This window comes from Thermochaetoides thermophila (assembly GCF_000221225.1).
Source record: "Thermochaetoides thermophila DSM 1495 unplaced genomic scaffold scf7180000011816, whole genome shotgun sequence".
Classification (NCBI taxonomy): domain Eukaryota; kingdom Fungi; phylum Ascomycota; class Sordariomycetes; order Sordariales; family Chaetomiaceae; genus Thermochaetoides; species Thermochaetoides thermophila.
Genome location: NW_006383032.1, coordinates 1,931,514 through 1,950,692, shown reverse-complemented (window position 1 = coordinate 1,950,692; position 19,179 = coordinate 1,931,514). Strand labels below are relative to the sequence as shown.

Sequence of the window (19,179 nt, the reverse complement as noted above, 5' to 3'; positions counted from 1 at the left end):
CGCGCGGCATCCACAGCCGTCACAATGCCGGTTGATTACAGCAAGTGGGTATGACGCCCAGTCTGGGGATGAACGGAGCTTTGGGGAAAGAGACACAAGACACGGGCTGACTTGACCAGGACGCTCTCGAGCTGAGCGACGACTCAGACATCGAGGTGCATCCCAACGTCGACAAGCGCTCCTTCATCCGGGCCAAGCAAGCGCAGATCCATCAGGAGCGTGCTCAGCGCCGACACCAGATCGAGACCCTCAAATACGAGCGCATCATCAACGATGCGCTCAAGAAGCGCATCGCCGAACTGATCGAGTGCCTGAAGGAGCATCGCGAGGAGGCCAAGGAGAGGAACCCGGGCGAGCTTGCCTTTCAGTGTGTCATGGAGCTGGCGGCTAAGCTCGACCCTAAGGACGACGAGCCGCCGCCGCGCCCGGCTGGTGTCCATGACGCCGAGGAGCCGCTGCCAACCTATACCAAGATGATGGCGACGCTGCTGGACCAGGTCAACAAGACCCTTGACGAGAAAAAGGTTACTCCAGACCAGCGGTACGAGCAGCTCATCGTCGAGGTCGGCGAGCACCTCACCAAGGTCACCAACCTCCAAGAGGATCTGCTCAAGAAGCTGGCCGAGCTGGAGCGCGAGGAAAACCGCAAAATCACCAGCGACCACATCCACACCGGTTTCAACAGCTCCTTCATCAACAAGTCCAAGTCGTCCTCGTCTGGCCCGAGCTCCTCGTCCTCCAAGCCCTCCGAGACCAAGGTCGAACTGCTCAACCCCAACTACAAGGACCCATCCACCGACCCGGAGTACCTCAACCGCCCCGACGACGAGGAGATCACAGCTTCGCCTCTGGCCCGGCAATTCTGCAATATCCGCGCCACCGACTACCGCGAGTCGCACTCCTTCCTCCTGGAACACCCTGAGCTCCTGTCCGAGCGTGAGACAGACGGCATGCTCATGCTCGCCTTCGACGCCCAGCTCGAAAATAAGTCCGACTTTGCGCGCAACTGCGTGCACCAAGCCCTGCTCACACAGTACTGCCGAGCCCTCGGGCGCGACGGTGTGGCGCTCTTCTTTAAGCGCATCACGACGCCCGGGCACAACGCGCAGGAAGTCTTCCTCAAGGATGTGCAGGACACGTACATGCGCATCAAGAACCGTGCCCGTGAGATCATATTGCAGCGGGCCAAGGATGAGGCTGAGGGCAAGACTGGGCAGGTTGAACAGATCCAGCTGCATGCGGTTGAGCCGGGGACTACAATCAATATTCGTGTGCCCGATCCGAATAGTGATGACCCGGAGGAAAAGCGCTGCCGTGAGATCTTTGAGAGCTTCAGTCCTGCGATGAGGAAGGCGCTTGAGTCTGGGAAGCTGGAGGAGGTCAATAAGGTGTTGGGGGAGATGAAGGTTGATGAAGCGGAGGAGCTGGTTGGGAAGCTGGGTGAGGTATGTCCTGCTGCCCCAATTTACTTGTGTTCCCGAGACTGAACGGAGCTAACTTCGTGGCAGGCCAACATCCTGAGCCTCGAGGAGGAACTGATTGATGCAACCACCGAGGAGGGTAAGGAGAAGCTGAAGAAGATGGAGCAGAGCGCCCAGGAGGCCAAGAATGCCGGCTCAAGTGCCCAAAGCGCTGGTGATGACCTCGAGGTGATTGACGACCCGGAGTGAGGAGGCCGGACGCGCCCCCGTCCGGTGGTGGAGAACAGATAGCTGTACGTACTGTGTCCAGTCTAGCGCTCTACTAATTGGATGGCTTCGCGTTTGAGTACGCTATTGTGGATGGTTTGATGCGTAGTGTCATGGAGTTTGTGTGTGAATGGGGCTGTTGATCATGGGATGAAACTCGTTTCATCTGTCTGGTTCATCGGTGTCAGTCTCTTTGTTTTGTTCACAAGGGATCGGTAGAGCCAAGCTACTCCTGGTTCTTTAATTTTTTTTTTTTTTGCACTTGTCTCTTCGCAATTTACGTTGTTTCGCATCCTATATCTCAGAGATTTTATCGCATCTTTCAACACCCACAACAGATAAAACGACCGTTAGTCATATTTATCTGTGAAATTTCACAGCTTGTGTTCTCTGGACGGGTCGTTTCATCAAACTTCACAACTAGAAACAGACAGAGAGCACTTTTCTGTCAAACACAAACCTCAGAGTTTAAGGTTACGTCTAGCATCTAAGTACTTTTAACCGTATCATCTTCCCCGAACATTTTTTTTAAACTCAGAAACTTTGACTTCAACCACATTTTGCACCTACCTTCAAGAGCAACATCGTTTTCACCAGTTTCTACCCCCGATACAGCATTAAAACCAACTGGTTCTTCCGGCTCTTACTAACAGTACCTTAGCCACCATCACTTCTTCGGCATCGTCTTTCTACCCGTCGTAAGATCAGCTTCAATTGTGCTTGCTGTCCAAGACTTTTACTTTAATTCTTAAACACCACTAACTCTGCTTGCCGCGGGATTCAGAAGATTAGAAGAGCAGCGACGATACTGACGTTTTGCCTGAGCATAACACTGCAAGACCGAGAGACATAGTGGCAGATACCATTGGTCCAGTGTTGTAGGCAACTAACCTTGCTGAGGCTCTGGATAATCAACTCATTAGGGAAATGAGTGATCTCAGCGGTCTCAACCTGTTGAACATGAAACTGCCGTCCACCCGAGACCCTTCTGACTCTGACACTAAGAGCTCAGGTAACATGAATCCGGTCGCAGCCCCGCCGTAATAAGGACAAAAGACATTGCACCACCGCACGGTCACGGAGGGTGTCGATCGTACTACCTGACTTAGCCCATGACTTGAACCAAAGCTTCTGCGGTATTTCAATCCCTCAAACGGAAAGCAAGGAGGCCAAATTGGGCAGTCATCTACGATCAATCCAAACAAAGAATAACCCTCGTCGACATCCGCAGCCCCCGCTGTTTCCTTTCCAGGAAGTTCATTCCTACTTAAGGACAAACACAATGGTGAGGAACGTTATCCAATGGCACTATAGAATTCATGATACTCAGCAGCTAACCAGGTTTCGCAGCGTTTTTGTCCCTCCTCTTTCACCTAAGCCACGGAGCAATGTCCCTCCCCCCCCCCCCAAGCAAGATCAACGAAGACAGCCTCAACTCCCGCAAACAACAGCACAAGGCTTATATGAACAACAGCCATATATCTTCGGCGCTCCTCGACACCTCCGCCCCCTGCACCACTTCATCCCATTCTGGCCCTCGCAATCTTTGGCCCAGACAAGACGATAATACAATACGCTGTCTACCGCACCACGCCTTTTATCCCCTCGTTCCAATCCCTTTCTTCCTCTGACCACCAAGATGCCCCTTTTCACTCAAGACATACCAACCCTTACCCCAAAATATACAAAGGGAAAGGCTAAGAACAAATTCCTCCGCTTTAACGCCTATTTCTCCGCTAACGAAGCCAACCGATAGGTACGAGCCTTCTTGTTGAAGGTTAGTTGCCTAGCCATGAGGTTCGACAATAAGAGGTTAGTTGTCGCGCAGATGGGGTAGAGGTGGAGGGATGGTTTGTTAAGCCCAGGCATCTTATCAATACCCTCACAAGACAGAGCCGAAGCTGCGGAGGGTAAGACAGGGGAAGGTGAGGAAGAGAAAAAGCCAGGTTGTCGACGCTGTATAAGGTGAACGCATCCGGCGTATGTGAGGAAGAAGTTTGATGTTCAGTTGAGGGTGTATCCTAAGGCTGGGAAGGGGGGGGATGGCAGAAAGAAGAAGGATAGTATTTGGCTGTGAAGGGGAGATGGAGAAGGAGGAGGAGCAGGAGGAGAAAGTCCCTAAAAAAGACCGTGGAGCCTGGAACCAGGAAGAATAGAAGAAAGGAGATGGCGAAGCCATCGAGGAAAAAGAACAGTTCGTAGAGTCAGCAAGACAAGAAGTCTCTCAGACTGCCGAAAGTCCAGGAGTCGATCAGGAAGACAACTCTGAGGATACTGGCTCCCTCGGATCTTCGCAGCAACTATCACCAACCATTCAGCGACACCTCCACCCCCTTACCATAATCTGTGTCGAGCCTATAACACAAGACCACGACAGCTTCACAGTCCTCGCCTACACGAACCTCAAAATCCGCGACGACCTAAAAAACCCAGAGCGCCCGTATCAAAGATATCGAATACTATCGCCGCACCTTAACCCCCTTCGTGCACCAACAGTTTAAACATCACTGCGCCGGTTGAAAGCAGGAGACGGGGACGGGGACGGGGGCACTCGAACTGGAATGGGAGTACCCCTGGATGAATAGTAAAAATGGCCATTCAGGAAGTTTGATGTCAGAGTGGTGGTCCCCGAGCTACAAAGCCCGATTAATACTAGGGATATGGTTGTTGAGGGGGAGCCTGCGCCACCAAAGAATCTTCAAAACAAGGAAAGGGTGCTGATTCAGCTTCTGAGCAAAGAGAAGGCGATAAGGTTGGGCCTGGGGAGAAGGGGAAGGAAATGGAAGTTGCGAGGCCAGAACGGGAAGAACCGAAGAATTTGTTCTTAGAGAGGCCGAGATGAAGACGGAGATAGATATTGAGGAAGAATAGGGTACCGCAGACTACGTGACAAGGGAAAGAGGGAGAGAAGATTCTTCTGGTGATGTCTAGGTTTCTAATAGAGCTGCGTTCGTGTCGCTTATGCTAACATGCCGGGGTAATTTTGAGGATGACTGTCGGCCGAGTCACAGATTCATCATGGTCATGCTCGAGACTCCCCTATTAAACAGGGAACGACGTCGAGGCTGATAATTGGGACTGCTGCCTTGACCGGTCTACTGAGTGTTTGCTATGGCAATTCGAGCTCCCCCAAACGAAATCACGCTAGCCAACCGCCGCCTGCTGCTCTCGAAGCAGAGAGTACTTTCAAATGCTAAATGCCCGCAAGGAAGTAATTTACCGAAACAGGGGTCTGCACGAGCATGCTTGACTTGTTTTAGGGACGAAAATGGGTTGTTAAAGATCTAGTAGCATCATGACTGAATACTTTGGACAGTAGAGCGCTACAAGCCTACTTAGTCGAGCCCCATTATCGCGGTTCCACTTGTGAGTTTACTTTGGAGGAACTCGAGGGTTAAAGATTGAGAACACAAACTGGTTCTTGTGCCAAGACGCTAATCCTCATTGGGAAAGATTCCCCACAGCAGTCCCACCCGATCCGAGGCGGACCCACTGGGCTGCAGCGGTGGATACGGCGGAAACAGGGCCCTGCAAGTGCGGCCCAGACGTCATCCAGCACCTGCATGGATGATGGGGCTGCGACAATTGCAGCGGTTGCCAACCGTACACACCGGAGTTCCATCACGTTGTCCACAACTGCCAGCATCTCTTTGTTTTGTTTTCCTGGCAGGCCAGGGTGATTCACCAGCTTAATTGCCCGCCATCTGGCCGATATCCCGTCACCATTGCCCTCCAGACTCAGTTGGCATCCACCCCACACCACAGTGACCAAACATCTTGTTCCATCTGCACATCGTCACACACTTAACACCAACCTCGAAACGGAATCGTCCAGAAAACCGCCGTCACTGTCTTTCTAACTGAGCTTACCGAAGAACAACCAAGCAAGGTAGTCCGACTCTTCTCACGAGTCACAACATGGCAAGCGACAACCTAGCCGAGAACACCCCCCTCCTCTTTAGTGCCGACAACCAGTCATCGGCCACCGCCACAGCTCCTCGCTCTGTACGCCCACCGCGTAACGTCACCTTCAACCCGAACCCAGTCACCCGGACTATTGAGCCGGATACGGCCTACGGAGAGCTGAGTCCCTCCAACTACACGCAACAGCAACAGCAACAGCAACAGCAACAGCAACAACCGCAATCCCACCGCCATTCCATCCCCTCCTCCTCCAGCCCGTCATCTGCGTCCCTCTCGGCACTGAATAGCAGACTTCGGAGACGAAACAGCCATGGCGGGCCTGGCTCGGGGCCGTTAGGAGGGTATGGCAGTGGTGGTGCAGGGTCGGTCGGTAGCACCAGCGGCGCGAGCCTACCTCTTGCCGGGACAGGTGGTGCCGGAGCACTCAAAATCGGCCCGCAGCGGAGTACCGCAAAGGCACAGAAGTTGAAGCTGTTGCCAAACCCGGAGCCGGAAGAGGATCATGAGGAGGTGGACGAGGAGACGAGTCGCGATGTGTACTCGCAGTATACAAGGATCAAAGACCCGACCGCCAGGAGGGATGCGGCTCGGCTGGGGAAAGCGGATCGGGACAGGCTGCCGAGGGTCACGGCGTACTGCACGGCGAATAAGTACCAGATGGATGCGCTCATGCATTGGCTAAAGGGTCGTGGTAGGATGCGAGGGGCCAATCCGAAGCGGATTGATGAGTGCATCTATACGCCGTATAATTATGGGTCTAAGCAGCTTGCAGCTAATCGGGAGAGGAGGCATGCTGCTACAGGGGATTTGCTTGGTCTTGAAGGGGGAGAGGCGGGAGAGAATGGGGTGTCAGGAGCACGGACAGAGCCGTGTGACTCGTCGTTGGTTAGCAATGGGCCATCGGCTCTCTCACGAGAATCTTCTCAGCAAGCCGGCGAGTCCCAAGAAAGCACCGAACCTGACTACAGCGTTCACCAACGCCTCGACTTACTCGTCGTCGACGAAGAACATTCCCGCCCCGCCAGCGCAGGCCTCGACATCCGAGTTGGCACGCCTGAAATTTTCCTCTTCGAATACGGCGTCGTCGTGATCTGGGGCATGACAGAGGCCCAGGAACGCCGGTTCCTCCGCGAGCTTGAAAAGTTCGAGATTGAGAAACTCGCCCAAAGCGACGTGGAAACGGAAAAATTCAACTTTTACTACACCCACGAGTACCAAGCACGCATCTACAATGACTTCATTGCCCTCCGGCGCACCGAGGACGATGGCAGCGGCGGCACCCGCAGCGGGAGCTACATGACCAAGCTCGCCATCTCCCACGCTCTAGCACAATCAGTCAAGACCTCGCTGTTCGAGGAACTCATTGCGGCGACAATTGAAGAGACAAAAAACATACCCGCGCAGCTGGCATACACGGGCAAGATCAACCTGCCGCGGCGCGATATCAACAAGCAGATTGGCGAGCTGTTCATTTTACGTATCGCCATCCATTTGAACGGGTCCGTGCTCGACACGCCCGAGCTGTTTTGGGTTGAGCCAAGGCTCGAACCCGTTTACCAGGCCGTCAGGAGTTATTTGGAGATCGATCAGCGCGTGAGGTTGCTGACGGAGAGGCTAGACGTGATTGCGGATCTGTTGGCTGTGTTGAAGGAACAGCTTAGCCATGGCCATGGGGAGAAGTTGGAGTGGATTGGTAGGTTTTCCCTCTCTCACTCTCCCCCTTACTTCTTCTTCTTTTTTTTTTTTTGCTTTGTTTTTGTATCGCGCAAGTTAAGCTGATTGCTGACGAATATACATATATAGTTATCATCCTCATCGCTGCCGAGATCGTCGTGGCCATTGTCAACATCATAGTTGATATGAATGCCGGTGTTGCTTAGGAACATTGATTGTTGCATTACCGTACCCAGCATTGGATATAGAAAGACAGGGTGAGCTTTGTGGCCTGTTGTTTCTGTTTTTCTTGTTATACTTTTTGGTATTCACATTCCGAGAATTCATACATGAATACCCGTCACATACCCGTAACAAGCTCCATGGCAACGACTTTAGAAGCTGTTTTTATTAAGAAAAGTTCAGATAAAAGTATTGGTACTAACAATGACATTGTCTCTGTCAACGAGCACGCTTCGTTCTACCATGTCCCTTGACACTAATCTGTTGTTGTCCTTGTTGTACTATTCCCAGTCTGGACGGCTGGCAATCATGAAAAAAAAAGCCGTTTTGCATACTCGAACGACACTTATCGAACCACTATCCCCTGTTAACAAAACAACATTATTGATCGACGCCATAACCCATAAACCCATCCCCACCCAGTTTCATGTAATAACATCCACCTAGCAAATGAGTCTGTCTAGCAAAGAGGATAGAAAATAGAGATATCAAAAACATACAGTTACGCCAATCAGTCAACCTCAGATATTATACTTCCGACCCATGCTCACTCCCTCCATCACCCCTACCCATCATCCAATCTAAGTTGGGCTCATTCCCGCCCATGCCCATGGACCATTCCACGACGGGACGGTTGTGCATGTGGTAGCAGAGCATCCCCTCTTGCTCATTCAGCCCGGGCGTTGTGATACCAGGCGATCTGTTCCGAAGGAAATCCTACTCCTCGGGCTTCTCTCCTTGCGTCTCCTGATCGTCTGTCTCATCGTTCATTTCCACATCCTCCTGTTGTGCTGTCCTGGAAGCAGATCCGTTCGCGTCGTCGCCCTTCTTTGTCTCAGCACCAGAGGGTTGCTCAGACTCAGTCCGATTACTGCTCCCGCTGCTGCTGGTATTCCCGCTCTCCTTAGCCGCAGCCGCGCCAGCATCCTTTTCTTTCTCATCCTTTTCCTTCTCCTGCTTCTTTTTCCTCTGCATAGCTGCCTCCCATGCCTCCTTATCTTTCTCATACTGCGTGCGTAACTTATCTGCGCGCGAACGGTATTCATCCCGCTCTTTGTCGGGAAGTTCCTCCCATCGCCGAGCCAGCTCCTCATCCACGTTGATGCTCTCATCTGTCTTTGCCTTTTCTTGGACAGAAGAACGCGTGTCGTCGCAGAAGAGTTCGAAGGCGGTAGCAGGCTTCTTAGGCGGCGCGGGAACCGCTTCAGTCTTGGAGATGCCGTTCGACTTGGCATCACCTGGTTGGTTAGATAGCGCATCAGAGCTGGGCGAATGTCCGAGGAGGCTTTGGCTCAAAAACGAGGTGCTGCCGGCGGCTAGGCCGAGGGTCGCCGACATGTCGATGGGGGTGAAGGTGGTCTTGCGGTGGCCGCGCTTGAGGCGGAGGGGTTTTTCTTGGGGCTGGAGGGAGGAGATGTTAACAATCTTTGCTGTTTTGAGCTCGGCGGAGAAAAGACTGTCACGGTTGTCGACAAGCTCAGTTGACTGGGTGTTGTCGGGGACTTACTGTCGGCGGAGGACTCGGGCTACCGTCTGAGTCTTCAACGTTGGTGCTCGTCCGCTTAGCCAGCTGCTCGAGCAGGAAGGCTCGTTCTAGGCGCAGCTTTTCGACCTGGCGCTTGAGGCGCGCGAGGCGTACCCGGGCGGCATCGTTGGCCTCTTCGACCTCGTTGGTGCGCTGCTTCAGCTGGATGCATTTACGGCGGTAGGCCTCCTCGACGGATGGTGGCAGCGGAGGGGGAATCGCTGGGTGAGAAAGCCATAGTTAGCTAGTGTTTACAGGTCGGCAAGGGCAGTGACAGTGGCACGAACCTGGAGCCATGGTGAAGGCTTGGTAGGAGGGAGACGCTGAATGCGAAGGGAAACGAAGTAGTAGATGAAGAATTGAAGGTGATTTGGTTGACTCGTCGTCAACGAGATCAAACACTGTTCAAAATTGGAAACACAGGCGCTGACAAAGGGGGGTAATTGATAAAGTTTGTGGAAAGGTTAGTGATGGTTCAAGTTTTGCTTGGAAGCACGAGTCCACACCGCGAAAGAGCAGCGCCTGCAGCGCCTGCGACAGCCGACAACGCGACAAGGCTGAATCAGCTGGAACGGACCCACATTTTCGTCTTAACGATCGCAGGCTTCTAAGTAGAGGCCCAATCAGACCCAACACTGGGCCCCCCCTTGCTGGAGCTCGGAGGTGCTGCGGGGCAAGGCTGGTTCCAGGTTACTGCTGTTGACTTATGTTCGATTTGCTTCGACATTTTTTAGAGGGGCACGGCCATCTCCACTGGGAAGGCGACGGACGACTTTAATGCTTGGGACCACACATACCCAACCGGGGCCCTGACAACGATAACCACTCGACCCAGCTTGGCCTATACCGGTGAGACGACCATTTCAAGACAAGACAACAGACTCCGACCCTTTCCCATCCCATCATAAAACCCCTTCAAGGGGCTGTCGCAGTTCGCCATGTCCCTTAGCATTCCCGGCGCGCCCAACGCGGGCCTCTTTAAGCAGGGCTACAACAGGTGAGCCCGCCATTCCCATCCCCATTCCGTTCCATATCATGCCCTGTCTTCGATTCAAGCTCCCCTGACCATCATCACCACAGCTACGATTCCGAAGATGGAGCCGTCCTGCGCAACATCGATGCCTGCCGTGCCATCTCCTCGACCGTGCAGACCTCTCTCGGCCCGTACGGCCGCAACAAGGTCGTCATTAACCACCTGGGAAAGATGATCCTGACCTCAGACGCCGCCACCATTCTGCGCGAGCTCGACGTCGTCCACCCCGCTGCGAAGCTGCTCGTCATGGCCAGCCAACAGCAGGAGGCTGAGATGGGCGACGCCACGAACCTCGTCATCGTCCTCGCCGGCGAGCTGCTCAAAAAAGCTGAAGACTTGCTGCGCATGGGCCTCAAGACCTCCGACATCGTCAACGGCTACGAGCGCGCCCAGAAAATTGCTCTGGATGCCCTGGAGGAGCTCGAGGTCGACAAGGTCGAGGACCTGCGGAACCCCGAGGAGCTGAAGAAAGCCCTGCGCACCGTCATCGCCAGCAAGCAGAACGGCAGCGAAGACTTCCTTGCCGGCCTTGTCGCTGAGGCCGTCCTCTCCGTGCTGCCCAAGAACCCGGTCAACTTCAACGTCGACAACGTCCGCGTCGTCAAGATCATGGGCGGCAGCCTAGACCAGAGCCGCGTCGTCCGCGGAATGGTCTTCAACAAGGAACCGGATGGTGCGGTCAAGAAGGCCCGCAAGGCCAAGGTCGGTGTGTTCACTTGCCCGATCGACATCAGCCAGACGGAGACGAAGGGTACCGTGCTGCTGCACAATGCCAAGGAGATGCTTAACTTCTCCAAGGGCGAGGAGGAGCGGCTAGAGGCCCAGATCAAGGAGCTGCATGATGTCGGCCTGCGTGTCATCGTTGCCGGCTCCACCGTTGGCGAGCTGGCCATGCACTACCTCAACCGCTACGGCATCCTCGTCATTAAAATCTTCAGCAAGTTCGAGCTGCGCCGTCTGTGCCGCGTCGTCGGCGCTACCCCGCTAGCTCGCCTCGGCGCCCCTATGCCTGACGAGATGGGTACCATCGACGTTGTTGAGACCCAAGAAATTGGCGGTGACCGTGTGACTGTCTTCCGTCAGGAGGACGAGGCCACCCGGACTGCTACCATTGTCCTGCGTGGCGCGACCCAGAACCACCTCGACGATCTCGAGCGTGCCGTTGATGATGGTGTCAGCGTCATCAAAGCCATCACAAAGGATGCCCGTCTCGTGCCCGGCGCTGGCGCCACCGAGATTGAGTTGGTTGACAGGATACAGGCTGCTGCTGACAAGACTCCCGGTCTGGCTCAGTACTCGATCAAGAAGTACGGCGAGGCCTTTGAGGTCGTGCCGCGCACGCTAGCTGAGAGCGCTGGTCTGGATGCTACTGAGGTCGTCAGCAGGCTGTATGCTGCTCACCAGAAGAAGGATGGCTGGACTACTGGTGTGGATATCGAGGTATGTCCTCTGTGGCGCCAACATGCTAGTCTGGAGTTACTGACCCCCTCCAGAACCAGGAAAACACCGGTGTCCTCGACGCCGAGGACGAGGGTATCCTTGACCTGCTCTCTTCCAAGCACTGGGCCATCAAGCTGGCCACTGAGGCCGCCCGCACCGTCCTGTCCGTCGACCAGATCATCGTCGCCCGCCAGGCTGGCGGGCCAAAGCCTCCTGGACCCAACCCGGTTAGTGCCCTTCCTCGCTTTCTCTTTACCAAGTTACTGACTGTACCAGAACTGGGACGAAGACTGAGCTCGCGGCTCTGGCCTGACTGAGTCAGAAGGGTGGTGGTGGTGTGTGGCTGATTCTGTATGTACCTGCGCGCCCAGCTCGTGGACTGTTACGATGATGCAAAATGGGTTGTAATAAGGGGATTGCTTGAAGATCTACCTACTACTGAGATATCTTAGAACCTAACTTTTAGACTACAGATCCTCGAGCTGTATGGGTCGTGCAAAAAGTCACATCACCTACATACTGGTCTTCTCATGAGCGAGAACACTGCTGTACTTCTTGTGATAAAGCTGCCCTGCAACATAGTACACGGGTTGACCCTCCGAATTTCCCAGCCAAGTGATGTCAAAAGAGTCTTAACCCCCCTCCTCCCGCCCACCCCCCCCCTAATAGTCATTGAATAGGCACCCAAGACCCTCCCCAACCCTCCAATTCTTCCAAAAAAACCCTCTTCGTCGCCCTCTCAGCACCCAAGAACCATCTTCCTCCCTTGTTCATACCATACCCCCCTTCCTCCTATCTCCTCCCGCTTCTTCTTCCTCAACCCCCTTTCGGAATGTGCCCATCGGCATTGTGCTGGACTTGCTGGAGTCTGAGGTCGCTGACATTGTGGTAACTTTTCAAGAGCCAACTACCCAGCTCTGAATGGGAGAGTGCCAATTGTTACGATCAACAAGGATGTCAAGGGGGATAAGCGGAACTGGGCACAAAGGGCCAATAAAATCACGGCTCATGCAGCCCCGAAAGGTCGTCAGGCCACGAGATACTGACGAGGGACTAAAGACCTTTAGGAAATAAAGAAAGACTTGAGTATATAAGGTAGACAGCTTCCTTGTAGGTAAAGGAGGACGAAGAATTCCTCAAGTCAGCAATACAAACAGTTGCCCAAACCAACTGGTGACCACAGTGCTTATGAATCTGTGTAAGAACTTTTGTCTCTCAGATCCATAAGCCTTGGACCAAACTTGAACCCATTTCAGAAGGCTAGCTGGATCATCACAGCTATGATAATTCATGTTATCTAATTCGCCTTGAGTCTTTTGCCTTGGACTTCTCTATACCAACTGCTTCAATTGATGAATTGACAAGGTCGGTAAAATGGCCGGCGAAATTGCCTGATAAGATTGATAAGGAGTGGTAGGGTAGGTGGTGTACAAAGCGGTGGGATGGTTAACTAAGACTTATGGGGTTAGGGCTATGGTCAGAGCTCTCAGTACTTCGTGTTCTCCAGCTATTCAGACCATTGACTATTCTCTCTTAGACAAACAGTTTCTCAACAAAAAAAAAATCTTCAGTGGAAACAATCTACTTTCAGCAAAGTTTTTATTACATACGTATGTTAGCTGTTATAGTGTGCAGACTTTGCAAACAGTCAGCTGTCGAGGTCAGGTCATGTACTTAAGCCATGACAGCGTCGTCAACAATGTTGCAAGCCGAAGCAACAGCAAAATAGATTGCAGCACAACAAAACGTATGGCGTGTTGTGATCTCAATTTTAAAGTTATTTGGGAGCCTAGTGACATCGTTGGAGAGGGTTCATCTCGAACTTTCCTTAGTACATCCCGATTGAGTCGCGTGTAATGTACGCGGCAAGCTGCCGTGGAGAGCTGATGGAGGTTGAGTGCCCTACCTACTACCCTCATGGGGCCCAGAAGGCTTGGACAGATGCCCAGAATCTTCAAGGTGTACGGGTGTGGCTCTTGTGCTTCCTTCGGCCAAGATAACTGTCATGCAACCATCCTTTGGTTTTTAGGCTAGCCAATTCACGCCTGAGATAAAGTAGCATAGCCACCCGTAATTTTCTTCGTATAGGTGGCCTACAGGTTCTTGCCTCTTCTGCTTCCATGTTCAGCCATCATAGAGAGCCTTCAACCTCACAAAGAGAATTTTGGCATCTTGAACGAATTGAAGATGGTGCCGGCAGATATCCCAGCCTGTGTCCGCATCAAGGGTACAGTACTTGTCTTGACATAAATCTAATGACTAGTTTTAAACAAGATATTGTGGTTTCACAGTCGCAAATATTGATATGGAAATCATCACCGAATCTTACTGCGCCTCTCGGGATGAACAACGCACAGGAATTTGATGAAGCTATATACTGAGTATATCGCGGATATTTACTACTGGTATGAACCACCGGAGGTCACGAAAATGGCCAGCAATCTGCATTCATGAGTCGACTGTCACTGACAAGTGTTTTAATTCCTAGATATGAAGAACTTGGTCCTCGATTATACCCTGGAGTTTGCGAGGCTATTAGCCTACTTAAACGCTGCTCTCCCTCCCCTGAGATGATATCCCTGCACGTATGCCTATGGCTTCGGATCTCGAATGAACAAGGAGGGAAGACGGACATCGTTAGAAGAGCAGCATGGGTCAAAAGATATGCCAGTAATGGAGGGTTTTGAGTTCTACTATGAGTTTATACCCACCGGGTTTCACAACTTGGTGGCTGATAGAAAGGGTTTACACCTCTTATTGATCTATTCAGATCTTATATGGTTAACCCAGGTTATCAAAAACGAGACATTGAAGGAAACAAGCTTTGAGTATGGAAAGGATATGACTACCTTCGTTTTAACATTACTACCGGGCAGACCTTGCTTGTCCTCGGCTATCCCTTTGATTGCCAAGCAAGCCATCGGCCCCAGCACGTGTTAACCAGGACGTGTATGGGAAGCAGCATGTTGTGAATAGAACTAAAGGCTGATCTGTGTAATTTTCTGATACTACAACTTGCATCTCAGTTGGAGTAATGCAGCTCTTGTTTGCATGCTCTGAATCGCATCTTTACCCACTATATGAGGTCTCCCTTTGGGTTTGGGTGTATCTTCATCCAGATAGAACTAGCCTCTGGCAGTCATGCCATGTGTCGTCTCTAAGCTGTGTGACCTTGACACTGAGGAAGAGCAAGCTGTCAAGACAAGGTCCCCGGGGTTGCGGCGTCTCCCAATCTCACTAGGAGACGAGACTGGGGCCCTCAACTCTCTATCACATTTCGGCAAGAGCAGTGAAGAGGACAAGGCTGCCAAAGACCTCCCTGAATTCCTGAATGAACTTCATACGAGTCGATAAAGACCTCCCAGGCCATTAATTCGAGTGTAGTCTGCTTACGAGCATCAAATCGACTCAGCATAACTCGATCAGATGAGGTTCCCCTAGATACAGTAAACTAACTAAACTAGAAGCCTTGGATAATCTTCGTTATATACCATGGCTTGGTAGTCAGCTTCCTTGATCTCCATCATCATGAACCGAGCTAACGCACATTCCAGAACCAAAATATGGCGAAACAAGCCAGACGGATAGTAAACACATGGCAATCATTGCCAGAGATATAACGGGGACAGCGAAGTTCTGAAGATCGCACAGCTCACGATGTTGTACCTTCCTGGCACGCTTGTAGCAGTAAGTCGTTTACAGGGCAACGCAATCCATTCACAGGACATCACTCATACAGCTCTTCATCCAGACTGTCCTCAGCATGGGCGTTTTCAACTTCGACTTCGATGATGGCAAGTTCGGAACCATGCACATTTTCGTCAAGGGTGAGGAGTAATTATTGCTGCTGTCATCTTGCTGACACTGCTCACGCTCCTTAAGTTTTACATCATGAAAAGGTATACATCCGCTGGGATCGTACAAGTGAGCCACGAATTCCACGATTCAGAACCTCTCGGCGCTCAACTGTCAACCTCGGATCGATTGAAAGCGGTAGTTAGATCAATCGGTCACGTAAAACATCAACAACTAGCACTACAATATTCCAAGACTTTGACGCGAGAAGCCTTAGACAAAGTAGAGCACCATCAAACAAAGCATTACAACCACTTGATCGGGCTGGAGTCACCGAAACTTCGGAAACTTGATGTCAGAGTCCCGCACTGCGGGTCTCAACTAACTCCAAAGTTTGACAACTTGGACATCACCTGTCTCCAAACCCATCTGCAGCCGTTGACCTGTCTGCAGGTAACAAACATGAAACACTCGGCTACGACGCCGGTTGCTTATGATGTCCTTCTCCCACTTGAAAGCAGATCATCGCCCAGCCTGCATCGAGTTTGCTGCGCACAAACGGTCCGACCACACACCACAGACAGATATGTATAGCGTTTCTCAAGACAGGACATGCTCAGTCATGGGTTGGCTTCTAAATAAGGAAAGGGCCTGGCTAACACCAAATCGGGTCCAAGCACATATCTGGAATGCCGCTCGACGCTCTCTCACTGGCACCTGTGTTCCCGCGCTTGCAGAGCAAGATACTTGCTTCCCGACGAACCGACTGGGCAGGTATCTTGCAAGCGTCGAACAATCTCGGAGGGTTACACATATGCTCGCCGAGCACAGGACACAACCTTGGTTTAGTTGTTAGCGCGGTTCTTGGTGACAGGGGTCAACGCCACGATCTCAAAACCTTGCTAGCAAAACACAACCTATGGGTGGAATATTTGGAATCAATTGTTGAACCCTTTTTTTGATCCAACTGTATGTTCTTCTTGTATTTTGATATGGATTTGGTTGAAGAAAAACTATGGTTGTGCAATGAGATGTTTACAATATCCCTGTTAGAAGTCTCGCGCTAACAATGAACAAGGGGTGGATTGTAATAAGGGCAATTTAAAAGCAGCTACGTACCGGCCGGACGTTGCGTTCGCAAGCCTACCCACCTTAGTACGCGGAAAGAAAAGAGCATATTGTACATACCTAGAGAGATGTCAGTGCTCGAGCAGGAGAGGGTTTACAGTTTACTATTCCCTTCTGGTTCTCCAACTTCATCCTCCGAGATGTAAAGTTGTCAAAAAGAGCCCAAAGCGCACGAATGAGCCTACCCAACATGTGTATGCTTTTCAACGCATCCGGAAGATTCGCCGGTGGAAACTTTTATTTCTCCCTACCCATTGGTCATGTTCATGATGGAGTTTCCTATTTGTGCAGCGAAGGAGATTATTATGAAATGCACGCTTCTAGAAATGTGAAAAATCATGAAGTGAGCATGGTTTTGTGGTGAAAGGCCTGTAGTGTTGGAATGCGCATGTCAACCAAATGTGGTGGACTCTTTTGGTGGTTCGTGGTTGTTGAGCAGCTGTACGTAGCAGGCCTAGGTACATGGGGCAACGGTACAGTAGAGATACACGGATGTTGCTCAACAAGCTATGATGACAGCACACAAGAGGAGTTTTAAGCAAGCAAGTTTCTGCTTTTGTCTTGGTTCTTTCAATCCTTCTTGACTACAGGATAATTTAAACGGTTGGATGCAAGTTAAGGAATGGGTACACAAACCCCATACTAAGCCACGTGTATCACCCAAGTTTGAGCCTCAAAATGGCGGCTTGCTTCTTCTTGTTTTAAACAAACTGCCTGTTCCGGTCACTGGCGGATGAATGAAACAAATCAAATCTTGAAACTTATGAATCATCCCAAGCACTGAAACGGACGGGAAGCAAGATGGGACGGGCAAACATGAAGTGCGGGGGAAGGTTGTCGTCGGGAATGTCAGTGCCCGTCTGGGCTTGGTCTTGGAGATCATCGCTACAACACCTCCGCGCCCTGGCCGGATCCTGGTCACGACCCTGGTCAGAACCCCCCGACCTTTCCATCAAAGCCCTGGCTCCCTCTAGGCTTTGGGCTAGGCTAGCGCAGTGTCAGAGCGCACAGACAGTGCAAAGAGATTTCGTTCCCGCAGAGCTCCCTAGCGGCTGTACAACGTTGCCTTGGTGTCGAACAGAACGTCCTGTTACGTAGTGGCCGGGCTGACTGCACTGCAACAGCGAATCCCAGAAATGGTGTCATTCGTGCTGTTGAACCCCGCCGCCGGCCTTTTGGTGAGAAGGTTGCCAATTCTAAACAGTTACATCCCGAGTCCGATGCTGCGACCTTAGTGGTTGTTTTAGATGCTCGCAGGTCGCTTAGACTAATGGCTCTAAGGTCCTGAGTTATATTGAGCCGTGAAATATCAAGTTGGACTTAGTAGTTAGATACCATGGGTAGAAGGTAGCATTCGTCAATGGACAGAGAGATCGGACCGGATAGTCTTCTAATTAAGGTGCGTGACTTACCTAACTTCAACGAATTTCATCAAGGCCAGTCCATTGTTCATTTCGTTAATGACAGTTCGGTTTTGTGTGATGTTGATGGTTTGATGGTAAAATGCAGTTGTGTAAAGCCCGTACAAATTCTCTGATCTTCGTCTTACGGTGGAGGATACAGGCAGACCGCTACTGACTCTCCCTGACTCGACCAATCTCCCAGCAGATTATGGAAATATCTTGTCAGATACCTTGAATGGACGGCCCAACTTCACTGTCCATCCAAACAAGCAAATGTTGACACAGACTCGTGACCAAACAAGTCTGCGTAAGCAGCGATGGTGGTCATCTCGGAGTGTATCTGTTAATACGGATTAGCGTAGGTAGCGTATGGGACCTGGTTGGAGTCGCCATTCACTACGCCATGTAACTGTGCTCATCTTTCCCCCGCCGTCGTAGCTTCTGGCCAGCGGATGCATGATGGCGGCAAAAGTGGCGGCGGCACGGCAGTCGGCCACGGTCCAGCAGCGTGCCCAGTGTACTTAGTATATTGACAAGATGCAGAGTACATGTTCATAGGAGGTTCTTATTAAGGCTCCTGCCTTTTTTGCTGAATGCTAGAGGCCAAATGACCCCGCGGCACATGGTTGGCAGTCATCTGGACTGCCTATCTTCACAAATGCGTGTAGAAACGGCCTTAGGCAGCCGTAGAGACCTCGCGGTGTAGTTTTTGTGGGCGGTCGCCTTTGTTGAGGACCATGACAGCCCCCGCCGAGTCCCGCATGCCCGTCGACGTGAGTTGGACATGTGGAACCCATCCACTTCGGCTTCCGGTGAGGTGGGAAAAGGATAGTTCGTAGTGAAGTTCTGGTGTTGTTGCTCAGATCCTTGTACACTAATCTGTATCGAAGGATCCATTCTGCGGGGTTCCTGCAGTTCGCTGTGAGCACCGCCGGCTGGATCACTGGGCTGGCGAGCAAATCATGTTACAGAGGTTATCCACAGTTTTGTTGACCGTATAATCCGGCGGATTCTGCCATTGATGGCTGGAGGTCATCATGACAGACGCTTCCAGGATATTTGAGCGGTCTTTGATTTCGAGTTGACCGCTACATTGGGAGTAACGGCGATCAGCACACACTGTGTTCACAAATGACCACCATCACTGACGTTGACCCCATGAGAAATGCTTTTTGGCGCGTTCTTCGCTGGAGCTTCCGCAATTGTTTGCAGAAACCCGATAGATGCATCGCGATCTTCAGGCGATCGACAGAACAAGCAAAGATGCTGGCCGCAGCCGTCTGCACAGGCAAGACAGTTCCCCAAAGCCTACAACGGCTAGGGCCACAGTGCCAGGGAATCGCTGCT

General features: G+C 51.7%; 4 protein-coding genes across 4 annotated transcripts; 3 read left to right on the top strand and 1 right to left on the bottom strand.

The window, feature by feature from the left end:
• Positions 1-24: 24 nt before the first annotated feature.
• CTHT_0026190 (uncharacterized protein) lies at positions 25-1,670 on the top strand (the record flags this gene model as incomplete). Its single annotated transcript, XM_006693015.1, has 3 exons — positions 25-48; positions 120-1,445; positions 1,509-1,670. 3 exons carry the CDS (start codon positions 25-27, stop codon positions 1,668-1,670), a joined length of 1,512 nt encoding a protein of 503 aa, XP_006693078.1.
• Positions 1,671-5,606: 3,936 nt separating this feature from the next.
• Positions 5,607-7,492, top strand: CTHT_0026180 (uncharacterized protein; the record flags this gene model as incomplete). Its single annotated transcript, XM_006693014.1, has 2 exons — positions 5,607-7,305; positions 7,416-7,492. The coding sequence occupies 2 exons, from the start codon at positions 5,607-5,609 to the stop codon at positions 7,490-7,492; spliced, it is 1,776 nt and encodes a 591-aa protein (XP_006693077.1).
• A 733-nt stretch (positions 7,493-8,225) lies between these two features.
• On the bottom strand, positions 8,226-9,330 carry CTHT_0026170 (uncharacterized protein; the record flags this gene model as incomplete). Its single annotated transcript, XM_006693013.1, has 3 exons — positions 8,226-8,909; positions 9,016-9,254; positions 9,321-9,330. 3 exons carry the CDS (start codon positions 9,328-9,330, stop codon positions 8,226-8,228), a joined length of 933 nt encoding a protein of 310 aa, XP_006693076.1.
• Positions 9,331-9,971: 641 nt separating this feature from the next.
• On the top strand, positions 9,972-11,800 carry CTHT_0026160 (T-complex protein 1 subunit theta-like protein; the record flags this gene model as incomplete). Its single annotated transcript, XM_006693012.1, has 4 exons — positions 9,972-10,030; positions 10,114-11,506; positions 11,560-11,733; positions 11,783-11,800. 4 exons carry the CDS (start codon positions 9,972-9,974, stop codon positions 11,798-11,800), a joined length of 1,644 nt encoding a protein of 547 aa, XP_006693075.1.
• Between the last annotated feature and the right edge of the window lie 7,379 nt (positions 11,801-19,179).